General features: G+C 40.5%; 1 protein-coding gene across 2 annotated transcripts in view; it reads left to right on the forward strand.

The window, feature by feature from the left end:
• FBXO32 (F-box protein 32) overlaps positions 1-9,939 on the forward strand; it is a 45,196-nt gene extending 35,257 nt beyond the window's left edge. For both annotated transcript variants that reach the window (XM_072603151.1, XM_072603152.1), the window contains 3 exons: positions 1,633-1,815; positions 2,871-3,014; positions 4,019-9,939. In XM_072603151.1, coding sequence (XP_072459252.1) covers positions 1,633-1,815; positions 2,871-3,014; positions 4,019-4,108 — 417 coding nt within the window. In that variant the 3' untranslated portion in view covers positions 4,109-9,939. The remainder of the gene's footprint in view (positions 1-1,632; positions 1,816-2,870; positions 3,015-4,018) is intronic.
• The last annotated feature ends 6,247 nt before the right edge of the window (positions 9,940-16,186 follow it).

The raw sequence follows: 16,186 nt of genomic DNA on the forward strand, positions 1-16,186 counted from the left end.
TTTATCCAAAAAAAGTAGATACTTTGAAGCTCACTTGGAAATTTAAAAAAAAAAATCCCCAGGCAGTTTTATGAGCTCATTCGATCCGTTGCAGATAATAAATGACAAATGGGCTCTCGGCCTTTTGCAGGCCTGCAGAGCCCTTACTGTGGTAAACAACCAAATGTTCTCCTCTACAGATCTAGGGGGTTCAGATCAGCCAGTCAATCTACAAACACAGGTTAATGCCTTCAGTGTGCAGGGCCCCAAGCTGAGCGAAGAGACTCAAAGCTTAGAGAAGATGTGGACTCCAAGTAATGGAAAAAGTATTTGAGTTGTTAGGAAACAGTGGGGTACTATGGAAAGAACTCTGGTATGAAGTCACAGAACTTTGATTCAAGTACTGGTTCTTCTAGTTAATTACCATGTGACAAATTGGGCAAATCATGTCAGTAGCAGCAGCGTCACCACTGCAACCATCATCATCACTATCACCATCATCATCAAGCTAGTATTTATTCAGATTTGCAACTTAACATGTTATATTTGATTCTTTACAACAACCCTAGGAGATGGGTGCTATTATTTTCCCCATTTCAGAGATAAAAAAACTGAAATAGGTGAAGTGACTTGCCTAGGGTCACACAGCCATCAAGTGTCTTGAGGTGGGATTTGAACTCGGGTCTTCCTGATTCCCAATCTAGCACTCTATCCATTGTGCCACCTAGCTGGCCTATTTCTATAGGGAAAGAGGGAGAAATGTAGCTGGAATTTATTTATTCATTCATTCACTTACTTATTTTTGTCCAGTCTTATGATTTCATTGTTATGGAAAATCCCTGGTGTTCCTCTACCCTCCCCAGTCCCCCTCTCCACTACTGACCCTTATGTTGTCAGAAAATTCCCCACAGCACTGAGAAGTTAATGAAGTGACTTACCCAGGTTCCTATGGCAACTGTGGGGGGAAGACAAGGGAGGGAGGATGTACTTAAACCCATGTAGTCTTGATTCTGAGTCCTATTCCTTATCTAGCACACTACACATATTGTTTTTGAAAAGCTTTGTGAGATAATGTAGCACACCTCTTATCTGGTTTGCAGATGAGAAAAATTGTATCTCAGCACTTGCCCAAGGTCACAAAATTTGTGAATAGAAGGTCAAGGGGTTGCATCTGATTCCCAGGTCCAGAAAACTAACCATAATACCACATAGGTCATGACAGATTTTTCCAGATCTGTCGACTCTCAGGCAATAGACACCATTATAGATGGAGGGACTCTTAGAAAAGTATGGAATACCCCAAATCCAGGTAGACTTTTAAAGCTGTTCTTAGATGCCCTGTTCTTTTCCCAGTGTGTGCTTTCTGAAATATGTAACACAAATCAAGAACACAAAGAGCCAGTTTTATAAAATTGAGGGAAATGTCATAGGCACTAATCAATTCAAGGTGGTCTGTACTAGTCTTACTTGGCCTCCACAGCTGGGGCCAATTTAAATGTTTAGAATAAAGAGAATTTTTGATTCCCTCTCCGTAGAATAAACCAGTTTGAGAGTGGAGGGTGGTTGGCGGTAAGTGATGCCTTTACCTTTTGATTGGTTGATTGGTTGGTTTTCCCTTTCTTCTCCATGTAACTGAATCTTCCTTGGCTCCAGCCTGCTTTCAAAGGCCTCACCTTCACAGACCTGCCTTTGTGTTTACAACTGAACATCATGCAGAGGCTAACAGATGGAAGGGACCTTGTCAGCTTAGGCCAGGTGGCCCCAGACCTACACCTGCTCAGTGAAGACCGGTTGCTATGGAAGAAACTTTGCCAATATCATTTCACAGAGCGACAGGTAAATGAACAATAGTTTTTTTTCCTTCATCTTCACATCTATACATTCACCTCTCCATTCTTTATATCTCTTCCCTCCAGAATTCCATGTTTATTCTCTGCATGATACCCAAAGTTGGTTTCCCACCACATTCTGACTCTCAAATCAAAGAATCATAAAATCATAGAATCTCAAAGTTGGAAGATATTTTTAAGGCTAACTAGTCCAACTTGTACTTGAACAAAGGATTTCCCCCTACACCATCTTGAAGAGTGGTGGCCAAGCTTCCATAGGAACACCTCCACTTGAATAACTCCAGTGATAGAGAGCTCACTACCACCAGAGACAGCCTATTCCACATATGGAGAATTCTATGTATTCAAGAACTTATTCCTTTCACTGAGTTGAAATCTGCCTTTCTAGTACTTCTACCCATTGTTCTTAGTTCTGCTTTCTAGAACCAAAAAAAAAACACCAAATTTTCTCCACCTTCTACACAACAACCCTTCAAATACAGCTATCATCCCCACCTACCCACCACTACCAGCACCATTGCTACTTTTCGTGAGGCTAACTATCACCAAATAGGCTCAGGGCCTGCCTGTGATACTTCAGGTATATGTGACCTTACGCAAGCCATCTCTCCACACCTCAGTTTCCTCATCTGTAAAAAAGGCAGTAATAAGACCTGTAGCACTAACATCACAGAGCTGTTGTAAGGATTAAATTAGTAAAGTATGTAAGGCCATTTTTAAACTTCAAAGCACTACAGAAATGCCAGATGTCATTATTACTCTTATACAGCATGATTTCTGGGCCCCCACCCCTTCTCACTTGCCTTCCTTCACAGTCTAGAGCTTGTTTTTCAATACTTTCCTTACTTTAAGCCAGTTAAAACTCAACATAGTCCTACAAGTTTAGCCTGAAGAAGGAATTTTTGTTTTGAGGTATCTTCTGTGGGCAAAGTGTGTGACAAGGAGGGGGTGCTATGGAAAAGTTGGAGAAAACATTTCCAGAATCCCTTAAACCATAATCCCAAGGTCCTACTTACTCCACTGTCACTACTTTCATTTTAGATTCGAAAGCGATTAATTTTATCTGATAAAGGACAACTGGATTGGAAGAAGATGTATTTTAAGCTTATCCGATGTTACCCAAGGAAAGAACAATATGGAGACACCCTGCAGCTCTGCAAACATTGCCACATTCTTTCTTGGAAGGTGCGTTGAAAAAATGATCCTGACAGAGGCCCAGGAAGATTCTATCCTCTTATACAGATTGTGCAAATAATATTTTTAGTCACATGCTTAACATAAAACTAAGGCTTTTTTACTTCTGCGAAGGCCTGAAATGTAATGGTGAGGGAATGAAATCATAAGTGGGTTAGCACAAATTAGCACATTAGCACAAATAAAGAATTCCCTGAAGTAGTTGCATACATCTGAATTTGTACTGTTTTTAAGTTATGATTATGTAAAATTTGATCATTGGTTAAGCAATTGAATTCAGATAATGTAGCCACTTCAGGGAACTTCTTATACTAATCTGGGACTGACTGCATTTGGTCCCTATGAAGAAAACATCCTGAGTCCCTTAGAATCCCCCTAGAACTCCTTCCCTATTGTGTAAAACAAAGGAGACCTTTCCCAGTGTGAGATTTATACTTCCTAATACACACATATACTTTTCCTCTTTCTTACTCTTCCCTTCTCCCTTTCTCCTTTTCTTTTTCTTTTTTCTTTCTTTCTCCCATTTTTTTTCCTTCCTTCCTCCTTCCTTTCTTCCTTCATTTTTTTCTTTTTCTTTTTTTCTTTTTTGGTCTAGACCTGTGGTTTCATCCTCATAGTAAGTTCCCAGGCATGGAAACTCCCACCACCAATGTAGCTGTTGAACTTGAACTCCTCTGTCACATGGGCCTGAAAAACCAGGGTTGGTGTCTAGATAGCCCCAGGCATCTAAGACCCTAGAGTAAGAGACTTGTCTGAGGCACTGAGAGTTTAAGTGAATTGTCTATGACTACAAACCTTGAATTTACCCAAAATAAGACTTGAACCTAGGTCTTCCTGGTTTTGCTGTTTCCTCTGCTTTCCCCAGCCCATGTGGCACTCTTACATGGCATTCTCTAGAGAGGGTTAATGTTCCTATATTAGCCAATACTTTGCAATGCTAAGAACAGAAGAGATACCTCTGAGAACCTAAGCTCAACTTCTGTGTTCTTTTGCAGGGAACTGATCATCCATGTACAGCCAATAATCCAGAGAGTTGCTCTGTCTCTCTATCACCCCAGGACTTTATCAACTTGTTCAAGTTCTGAGCCCTCACATAGGACAGCCCTTGAGAATGTCCAATTGTCATGGCATACTTTGGAATATTCGATATGAACACTTCCATTGTAAATAGTGTACATTTTTATGTTGTTTTGAAATTCCTAAGTTGAGTAAATGACAGGACCCTGGAGGAGAAAGACGAAATTGCTGACTGCCTATTTAGGAACATGGACTTTCTTAATAGAAGTAGTGTGGAAGAACAGTCAGACTGTAAATAAACTTTTTTTAAAAAAAATGATTAGCCAGCAAGGCTGTAGCAGCATCAGTGTGATATTTCAGAAGTCACATTGAAACTGCCTTATGTGCTCTGAAACCCCTATTTGATTTCCAAAGATTGGGAAAGCAGCAAAGTTGAATACATAATAGAACAACCTTGACCTGTTTACAAGATGGAAATTTGGGAAGAAACAGCATATTCAGATGAAAAAGTCAATGTTTTGATTTTCTAGTTTGGTTTGTGGTTCTTTGTTGTTGTTGTTATTAACTGTGATTGTCTTAAAGCAATGGAAAAACCCATGTAACAGATCTGAACGTTTCTTAAGCTCATATTGTATAAAGGGCTGTATCCTGCAACATGAAATACACCACACCATTTTCTACCTCTGACATCAAAAATGCTTTCTTTCAGCACACACACATACACAGCATGTTCTCTAGTGCACATTGTAAATTTTCATATCTATTTTTAATCACTGTAAAAGTGATTTAAAGGAGAAAATACTGACCACAAAGTTTTTCTTATTTTTGAGCTTACTTATCCAGAGGAGTAGGGTAGTCTTTGGAGTTGCCTCTTGAATGGATACCCTAAAATACTAGGTTCAGAATGCTTTTTTTCATGCCATTGATTGTGGAGAGAACAGCAGGACAGAAATCCACTTCTGCAGCCCAGCTGTAGAAACTGGAGAATTACTGATGAGGAAACAGACTGAAAGAAGTTAAGAGGGCCCAGTAATAACCCATGTCCAGGAAAAGCCTTATTCCTATTTGTTGTCAGGTATTTTCTATGCTTCTTCTGTCCCAAGTACCTTTACAAACTAGCATAGTTCAATTAATAAGCTGAATCTGGAGTGTTTTGTGTTCCTGTGGCCTTACCAAGCAAGTCCCAAATACATGGGCTGATTCAGATATATTACCCTTGGAAGTATGCTGATCATTAAATTAAGCTCCTCCTCTATTTGTCCAACAAGAATTTTTTGTCAACCCTGACTAATCATTTCTAAGGCAAATTCAATAGAAGTCCATAACTTCTCCAATCAGTAAATATTTAATAAGTGGCCACTAGGTGCCAGGCACCATGCTAAGTGCCGGGGCTACAAAGAAAGGCAAAAGACAAATCCTGTTCTCGAGGAGCTTGCAATCTAATGGGAGACAACATGCAAGCAGCTACGTACAAACAATATATACACAGGATAAGTTGGAAATGACAAACAGAGGGAAGGCACTAACATTGAGAAGGGATCATTAGAAAAAGTTGGGAAACAGTGGAGAAAATTATCCTCTGTCCTCATACCAACCCCAGAGTTTACATTGAATGTTCCTCAGTGCTGGGACTGGTGTACACAAAGGAATTTTTGAAAGGCAAATATAGGTGGGTATACAGTGAAGAATGAGGAATCCCGGGTCTTCATGAGTTAATTTTTGGACTTTTTGGTGTATGTGTGTTTTTTTACTTTTTATGACATCTTGCTTTTCTACAGCAACTCAGTTCTTTTGCCATTTGCCATTACATTTGCATTTTTGCAAATGCAAACACCATCTTATGTAGCTTTGGCAAAAAAAAATTACAATTAGAAATAGTTTGGATTTGGCATTTGTGTTACTGGACAATTTGTCCTTTGAAGGTAAAATGCTAGTTATAGTCTATGTAAAGAGAGCTAGAAAGGTATGGTAATGAGGTATGTAGCAAAAGGGTAATCTCTTTAACCTTTCTCCTTAGTAATATACAAGCCAAGCACCATTGTGTTGTAAAATGGTGCTTGTTTATTTCCATCTACCATTTGAAATATTCATACCTAGACTTTTATAATTCAATGCTGCCTTTAGCTTTCTCATGTTCCCTGAAGAAGATGGTCTGTTGCAGTGTGTTTCAGTGTATTTTTAGGTTGAGGAGATGACCTTTCCTTTACTTCTTTTCCCATCTGTACAGTCTCTGCTCTGTCACATGTGTGAAAGGGATGAAATTCCTAAGTTCCCTGTTAATTTGCAAACAGAAAAAAATACTCTGATGCATTGCTTCTATCAGCAATTGGATATCTCACACAATCACAGAATTGAGTTCAAGGAGGGACCTTATTGATCATTAAGCTCAACTTGCTCATTTTACAGAAGAGGCAACTGAGTCCCACAGAAAAGAAGTGGCCTGCCCAAGGTCACCTAGGTAATTAGTGATAGAACCAAGATCTGAACCCAGATCTTCTAATTCCAAATCCAGTGCTCATTTTACAATCCATGCTGTCTTTAAAACCACCTCTCCTCAAGAATGGTAATATGGGCAAACTTATATGGCAAACTTTAAAATTATTGGGAAGTTCAATATATGTTTGAACTCACCAAGAAATTTCAGGATTGAGTCTGAAATATTTGCCAGATTTGGTTAAGGGTCCCCATCCTGGAAAAAAGCATGCAAGTGAAAAGTGTAAGAGTCAGGGGCTGAATTGTAAAAGTGAAAAAAAGAGCAGAAACCAGGCAACATTCTGATGGGAAAGGAACAGGCAAGGAAATGGTAGATTGTTGGTAAGGTGTAAGTAGGAACTAAAGGGGCATCTTTAAAATCCTGTACTAGATATAGGACATCAGGGGAGGAGAAGCATGAGTGCAAGAATTCAAAGTGTCACAAATTCAGCTTGATCAAAAATGTGCTAAGTAGCTTGAGCACCACATGAAAAATAAATTGGACACAATCCATATTCTCCAGTACAGAGGTGGACTTCAGTTCCCTTTGAGAAAGAATTTCCTGAGAATTGGAGCTGTCAGTGGAACGGGATGCTTCCTGAGGGGATGAACTCAGGGATTCACTCAGAGATGTTATAGGAAATTATGCTTCAGATAAAGGTTAAATTACTTCCAAGGTCTCATCCTGCTTTGAGATTCTGTGATTCTGTGAGTTTACAGTATTAAAAAACTTTTTTTTCATTTTTACAAATGCATCAAAGAGCAGCTTTGGCCAAAAAAAAAAGCATTGGAAACCTTCTGATCTAGCCATTAGAAGCTTTCTGTCAGAATGAGGAGTGAAGGAGGGAATGGTACACACCTCTGCCTCAGCTTCAGCCCTCTTTCCCCTACCCCCTACCCCAACACCTGCAGGAAACTGAATTTAATAGAGTCCTATACTTAACACAGACTGACTATCAGGGGAAATGTGGCCATGTCTTAGATACCATGAGTATATTAATAAATCTAGCACACTGTGGTCAAATCCAGAGGTGTAAACAATAATAAATAATACCTACCTCACACAAGGGCATTGTGAGGAAAGGACTTTGTAAGCCTTAAAACATAAAGTAAATGCAAGTTGTTAGTGACAAGTTTACAAGGTCATTTCTTCAAAACAGCTCTATGAGGAAGGTAGTACAGGGGTTCTTGTCCTCACTTTGCAGATGGGAAAACTGAGTTTCAGATATGAAGAAGATGAGCTGAGACTCCTAAGTCCACTGCTTCTTCTCTGTTAGCTGGGCTGCTGCATAGATGAATGCCTACCCTTGATGTTGGTACCTTATATTTGGGAGATCTGCCCGGTGAGATATACTGTAGCCAGGAAAGAGATTTTAAAATGAGCTAGACTGAGTCCAGACTTACTTTTATGTAGGATAGTTTCCCAGCACCACTCTGGTTTTAATTAGATGAGGCATTCCATAAGAAGATCTCTGTACCCCACTGACACGGTAGGAAGAACTGAGCAGACCCAAGAAGCCCAAAATAATAATCTTTCACCCAAACTAGGAAGGCTTCACTAGGCTTCTTTGGATTGGTTGTTAATATGATTCCATTTGCCTGATGGGGATTTGTTTTCTACTGAGGTGGCTTGGCACGTAAAACTGATCTTTTGGATAGATTTTGTTTACTGAGTAAGACCATCCTGAAAAAAAAGATGGTTTTTTTTTGTTTTGTGTTTTGGCTTGTGCTCATGAAGTAACCCAGTGATTATTGTTTCATTACTATAATTCTCAACTTTGTAGATTTGGGGGTATTTCATACAGAGAGTTTACAAGTCCTCTGTGTGTTAAATATGTGTTTGGTTCTTTTTTAACATGGGAGAACTTTGTGTTTAATTTGTCAAGGAAAGAGGATGATGATTTGCAATGATATAAATCATTCAAGGTAGATTTTACTCAATAACATGTAATTTTTAGTGGTTTAGGTATAACTATGTTTATTATAAAATGTGTACCAGAATTTATATTTTTCTGCCAGGCTTTAGGGAGATGACATCTTTGCTTTGTGCAAATGACCTTTTTTTAAGTGTGATATATATCTGTATTTTTAATGCACCACATCATTGCCGTGTATCCCATCTTCTGCTCTTGTTTTCTCTTTTGGAGGATCTGCAACAGGAAACAAATATCCCCACTCCAGCTTTTTGCCCAGAGAGACTGTCTGTCATTAGATATTCCATAGAACTGCTCAGAGTGCATAAGATTGCTCACCTTTGAATTCCATTGTTGTTAACTAAAATGATCAGAAACACGTTGGTAAACTTTCCACAGTCTATGTTTTATTTTCTAAAATAAGCCTGCATTTTAAAGGAAGGGGAAAAAGAAACTAGTAACTCTGGCTTATTTCTTGCTATAGACACTTCCCAATATTTGTCACCCTTTCTTAGTAAGGAAACTAAGATCTTCAGCTACAACCTCCTAGATGTTTTTGTTTTAAATAGTACGATTTGCTGTAAAATAAAACAATGCTTATTTCCTCCTTGATTCTTTCAGTTAATTTGCAGAGCCTGTGTTATGAGGCAGGCCAGCTTCCCAAGGCTATGATTCCCAAGTGTATTTTTCTTCCCAAACTAACTGTGGCTCGATTTATCAGTCTTTCCTTTCCTTCCAAATAGCTACCAGCTCTAAAATCCTAGGAACTTCACCCTGATTTTAAGCCTGATCTCTGGGCTACTTGTCATATAATCTTTTTTATTACAGAGAAATTAACTTCTAGGAACTTATCTGTTCTCCCATCTCAGGCAGCAAGGTGACCATCTTGGAAGTAATCATTGCCTAGGTCCCTGAAAGTGTTAACTAATTTTGAAAACAGGAGTGAAGAATGAGTGTGTAAAGCTTTCAAAATCTAGTTTACACCTGAGACTGCCAATTTAAGGACGTTTTGCCTTTTTTGGGCTTTTGATCCTTAAACTTCCTTGGAATTCTATCCCCCACCACAATGCCCTGAGTAGCTTAGATGAGATCATGGCTCTTTTTGTTCCTGTTTCCACTGTGTGGCATGTAAGTCTTCTAAAGGAAGGACTCAAATCATTCCTCTAAACTTGGGAATCCTTGGACAGATAGCATTATTTTCCCCCAGAGTGCCAACCAGCCTCCTCGAAAGGTAATGTTTCTTTCAGCACACATTCTAGCATAGACAGCTTTTCTCCAATGCAAAGACAACATAGAATGAGAAAACTTTTAGAGGAGTTGAAAATTATAAATAGAAGTGTGAGGTTATGCCTCCTCCTTAATACTATTGTGTGAGTTGAGTCCTTCTATGTAAGTTATTTGCACACCTTCTTGCATGTAGAACTGATTTTTATAGCTGTTTGGTACAAACAGTGGCATATTTTTGTAAAAAATATTTTGACACTGAGCTACAATAAATGTTGTTTCAACAAGAACCTTGATGTGTTCTTTGTGAACTTCAAGTCAGGTTTTGCATATACCTGGGTTGGGGAGTTTTTTGGTTTTGCTTTGGGCTGTGCCCTAGTTGGTCATGAAGGTTTGTGTTTCTTCTTCCATGAATATGTTATTATTCATATGGTCTGAGGAAGGAGTTTACAACTGTACACACGTGGACCAAGAAATACTGTCCTTGATTAGGGCACATCTCTACAGTCTAGATCTACCTAAGCCACCTCAGTCCAGAAGGCAGCAACTCACATGGGAGGATGGCAAGCAAGTTGGATTCTGGTGAGAATATTGGTTCTGTTACTACACTGTGAGACTGGACAAATTACTCCAGATATCAGTCTCAGCTGCATGAATTCACATGCAGAGTACCACTGGCTAAGAGCTGGAAGGGACTGAAAAGGTTGTCCATCCCCACCTTCTCATTTTGTAGATGAAGAAAAAGTTTCTTCATCTGATGTTTGGAGAGGTAAGTGACTTACCTGTGATCACACAACCAATATTTGAACCCAGATCATCTGACTTCAAATCTGACACTTTCTAACATGTCAATTTTATCAGATGCTCTTTAAGGACTCTTCCAACTCTAAATTTTGTGATTCTTTTTCAATCTATGATCTAAAACACAAAGGGACCTTTTTTTTGCTGTTGTACCTTAATTTTCAGTTGTGCCCATCTCTTTGTGACCCCATTTGGAGTTTTTGTGGCAGAGATATTGGAGTGATTTTCCATTTCCTCGTCCAGCTCTTTTTACAGGTGTGGCAATTGAGGCAAACAGAGTGAAGTTACTTGACCAGGGTTACACAGTTAATAAGTGTCCAAGGCTGGATTTACACTCAGGTCTTCCTGACTCCAACCCTGGTGCTCTGTCCACTGTGTGTGAAAGTCACACACAGTGAATCTCTGCAAGTCCTACAGATTGACTCAGAAAGTCATAAATTAACGTTATCTGCATTAATATATATAATATACACACATATGTATGCATGTACGTGTGTATATGTATATGTACATATATATACATGTATATAAAGAGAGAGATAATACCTTTAAACGTTTCCCCATTACATTTTTAACCTGGTTGAGTTCAACCAATGGGTTGTATGACTGACACTGTTATAGACCCAAAGTTACAAGTTCCTCACATCCACACAGGTCTGAGCAACAGAATCAGAATTCAAATCTTCGTCCTTTAGATTCTAAATTCAGTATTCTTTCCACTTGATTTTGCAGAGGCTCTTGGGAGTAAAGAGAATCAAAAAGGTATCATGGCACCCTGGAAAATACATTGGTACTGGAGTTAAAAGATCTGGGTTCAAGTCTCATCTCTGATGGTGACTACCTATATGAGCTTGGGCCTCAATTTTCTCATATGTAAAATGAGAGGGATGGTCCAAATGGACTCCCAGGCTCCTTCCTGAGCTCTAAACCTATGATCCTAATAGGCTAAAGGATGTAACCAAGGGAGGAAAAAGGCCCTTGCCAGGCTTAATGAGCACCATTTCTCCCTCACTGGGGCTTCATACCTCACCACACGAATAGGCTCACACATCTGGATTTAGAAGGAGCCTTAGAAGTCTTTGGATCCAACTCTATGATTTGAGGATGAGGAAACTCAACCACAGAGAGATGAATTGACTTGCCTGTGGTCACACAAGCAGTAAGAATCAAAACCAGGATTCTGTCCCTGCTCATGTGACTCCACATTCAAGGTTCTTTCTACTACATAAGGCCAAATTAGGCCATCACCTGTGGGTTGTATAATTTGAAGAGTTTATGTAACCAAAAAGTCTGTCTGTCTATCCATCTGTCTGTCTCTGTCTCTGTCTCTCATCTTTATAAGAAATTATATTTCTGAAAAACCCAGCTTGCCACTTAAAATGGGACAAGAATTCAGAGCCAACCTGATCACAAAATCTTTATGGTTTAATTTGGCTACACATGTCTAAAATTCAGAGAAGCTTGAAGGGACATCAACTCCAACGGTGTTAATCCTCTTTTTATAGGCAACTAAGAGAATGAGGGATTATAATTTGCCCAAGAAATAGCAGGGTATTTCCTATCAAATGTCTATTTGGCAAGTATCACCTCTACTGAATAACCAGGGAAGATCAGTAGGAGGAGAATTTTCAGTGTCATGAAAATACAAAGATTAAAAAAGTTTTAAGAAGAAAAGGGCAATCAGCAGTGTCAAAGGCTGCAAAGAGGTCAAGAAGAATGAGGACTAAGAAGTCATTAGATTTGGCAATTAAGAGATCATTGGTAACTTGAGGGAGAGCAGTTTTGGGTGAAGGATGAGGTCACAAGCCAGACTGCAGACTTGGAGGGGACAAGGCTTGAGTGAAAGTGAAACTAGTGCCAGAAAGGTGGTCAAAGAAGCTGTGTCAACAGGAGGGAGTTGGGTAAGTAAAAAAAAAAAGTGTCAGGTGAGTAAAAGAACATGGAAGGAAGCAGAAAGGACAAAGCTAAAGATGAAGGTTAGTTTGTTACCTATGGAGCAGGCATTCCAAAGAACACAGTGCAAGGGGTGGGGAGCTTTTGACTTCATTGGAGTTGGGAGGAACCTCAGAATCCAGCGAGTTTAATCACTTGAAGACCTCTAAAGAGGGGGAAGTCATTCCCTCCTGAGATGGTCCATCCTATTTGGGGACAACTCTGGTCATTAGGAAGCTTTCCCTATGAACTGAACTGAAATCTGCCTGTCTGTAGCTTCCACCCACTGGTCTTAGTCTAACCCCTCCCCCCCACCTTCTTGAGTCTTCTTCCCCTTCTAGTCTTCTCTTCTCCAGGCTAAGTCCCTTGAGTCCTTCAACTAATCCTGTGGCATGGTCTCCAACCCCTCCTTGTTCTGGACACTCTCCTTTGGACATGCTCCAGCTTATCGATAGCTTTTTTTTTTTTTTTTTTTACAAATTTTATTTTTCATGTATGAAATAAAACAAGCATTTCCATAACATAGTAAAATAAAAAAAGAAAAGATGATTGAACATATCAATATCCTTCCTAAAATGTCAAGCTCAGAACTGAACATAATACTATAGATATCACCTGACCAGGGCCAAGTCCACAAGGAATTGTTCTTTCATTTGAAGCAAAAGAGTTTAAAACCAAACACGTATTTTCAAATCACTTAGAAGGGCCAAAGGCAAGGGTTACCCGAAATAATTAGATTCCATAATTGTGGCTGACATTTATATAGTCCCTCACTGCTATAAGAATACTTTACGTACAACATTATACATAGCCCTTTACACATTTGTGCAGATTCTAATGCAATTAATTCTTATTTCTGAGTTGGAAGCCAAGAACTAAGATCTGGAGGCCAAAGTCTCACCACCACATATACACATACCCCACAACATACATTCAGTGTTTCTGGAAAGAAATTATTTCTATAAAACTTTAAGTTTAGTCTGGGGGCGGAGCCAAGATGGCGGAGTAGAAAGACGCACATACACATAGCTCTGAACCCACAACCCATAGAATGGCTACAGGGAAGTAACTCACGGCGAATTCCGCACCCAGAGGCCACGGAACATTGGAGCGAGAGAGATTTCTGTTCCAGAGAGACCTGCAAACCTCTCGCCGGGGGGTCCTTCGTGCTGCGGACTGGGCGCCGGGACTGGGAGCTGAGTGCAGCCCTGCCGCGGCCACCGCGGCACCGAGAGGAAAAGATCCGAGCAGGCTTCACAGACAGGATCTCCAGCGGCCACACGGGTCCCTCCACCCACAGAGGGATCTGCAAACCTCTCGCAAAAGGTCCGTCGCGCTGCAGACACAAAGCCCAGCCCAGACCTGCTGCGGCCACGGCTGTGGCACCGAGAGAAACAGATCCGAGCAGGCTTCAGGGACGGGATCTCCAGCGGCCGCACAAGTCCCTCCACCCACAGGTGACAGGGGTGGGTGAGAGAGTCTCTTTGGCGGGTCGAGAGGGGAGTGGGGTGCCCCCATAATTCAGGCCCCCCCCCCCCCGGGAGGTAGAAGCTGAGAGGCGGCTGCAGACAGGGGCTCCCCAAGCGGGCGAGAGCCTGAATCCATTGCGGAAGGTCTGCGCATAAACCCCCTGAGGGAACTGAGCCTGAGAGGTGGCCCTGCCCCGATCTCAGCACCAGATCATAATCTCATACTGAATAGCAGCCCTGCCCCCGCCAAAAGCCCTGAGGCTGGAAGCAGCATTTGAATCTCAGACCACAAACACGGGCTGGGAGGATCAGGAGGTGAGGTGGGTGTGAGGAAAATATTCAGAGGTCAAGTCACTGGCTGGGAAAATGCCCAGAAAAGGGAAAAGAAATAAGACTATAGAAGGTTACTTTCTTGGCGAACAGGCATTTCCTCCCTTCCTTTCTGATGAGGAAGAACAATGCTTACCATCAGGCAAAGACACAGAAATCAAGGCTTCTGTGTCCCAGCCCACCCAATGGGCTCAGGCCATGGAAGAGCTCAAAAAGAATTTTGAAAATCAAGTTAGAGAGGTGGAGGAAAAGCTGGGAAGAGAAATGAGAGACATGAAGTCAAAGCATGAACAGCAGATCAGCTCCCTGCTAAGGGAGACCCAAAAAAATGTTGAAGAAATTAACACCTTAAAAACTAGCCTAACTCAATTGGCAAAAGAGGTTCAAAAAGCCAATGAGGAGAAGAATGCTTTCAAAAGCAGAATTAGCCAAATGGAAAAGGAGATTCAAAAGCTCACTGAAGAAAATAGTTCTTCCAAAATTAGAATGGCACAGATGGAGGCTAATGACTTTATGCAAAACCAAGAAATCACAGAACAAAGAGAGAAGAGTGGAAAAATGGAAGATAATGTGAAATATCTCATTGGAAAAACAACAGACCTGGAAAATAGATCCAGGAGAGACAATTTAAAAATTATGGGACTACCTGAAAGCCATGATCAAAAGAAGAGCCTAGACATCATCCTTCATGAAATTATCAAGGAAAACTGCTCTGAGATTCTAGAACCAGAGGGCAAAATAAATATTCAAGGAATCCACAGAACACCGCCTGAAAGAGATCCAAAAAGAGAAACTCCTAGGAACATTATGGCCAAATTCCAGAGTTCCCAGGTCAAGGAGAAAATACTGCAGGCAGCTAGAAAGAAACAATTCAAGTATTGTGGAAATACAATCAGGATAACACAAGATCTAGCAGCCTCTACATTAAGGGATCGAAGGGCATGGAACAGTATATTCCAGAAGTCAAAGGAACTAGGACTAAAACCAAGAATCACCTACCCAGCAAAACTGACTATAATACTTCAGGGGAAAAAATGGTCTTTCAGTGAAATAGAGGATTTTCAAGTATTCTTGATGAAAAGACCAGAGCTGAAAAGAAAATTTGACTTTCAAACACAAGAATGAAGAGAACCATGAAAAGGTGAACAGCAAAGTGAAGTCATAAGGGACTTACTAAAGCTGAACTGTTTACATTCCTACATGGAAAGACAATATTTGTAACTCTTGAAACATTTCAGTATCTGGGTACTGGGTGGGATTACACATGTACACACGCTCACATACATAGAGACAGAGTGCACAGAGTGAATTGAATAGGTTGGGATCATATCTTTAAAACAAAATGAAATCAAGCAGTGAGAGAGAAATATATTGGGAAGAGAAAGGGAGAAATTGAATGGGGCAAATTATCTCTCATAAAAGAGGCAATCAAAAGACTCATTAGTGGAGGGATAAAGAGGGGAGGTGAGAGAAAAACATGAAGTCTACTCTCATCACATTCCACTAAAGAAAAGAATAAAGTGCACACTCATTTTGGTAGGAAAACCTATCTCACAATACAGGAAAGTGGGGGATAAGGGGACAAGCAGGGTGGGGGGGATGATAGAAGGCAGGGCATGAGGAGGAGAGTGCAATTCGAGGTCGACACTCATGGGGAGGGATAGGATCAAAAGAGAATAGAAGTAATGGGGGACAGGATAGGATGGAGGGAAATATAGTTAGTCCTATACAACACAACTATTATGGAAGTCATTTGCAAAACTACACAGATATGGCCTATATTGAATTGCTTGCCTTCCAAAGGGAAGGGGTGGGGAGGGAGGGAGGAAGAGAAGTTGGAACTCAAAGTGTTAGGATCAACTGTCGAGTAATGTTCTTGCCACTAGGAAATAAGAAAAACAGGTAAAGGGGTATAGAAAGCTATCTGCCCCTACAGGACAAAAGAGAAGATGGAGACAAGGGCAGAGAGGGATGATAGAAGAGAGAGCAGATTGGTCATAGGGGC

Source organism: Notamacropus eugenii, chromosome 4 (assembly GCF_028372415.1).
Source record: "Notamacropus eugenii isolate mMacEug1 chromosome 4, mMacEug1.pri_v2, whole genome shotgun sequence".
NCBI classification, from domain to species: Eukaryota; Metazoa; Chordata; class Mammalia; order Diprotodontia; family Macropodidae; genus Notamacropus; species Notamacropus eugenii.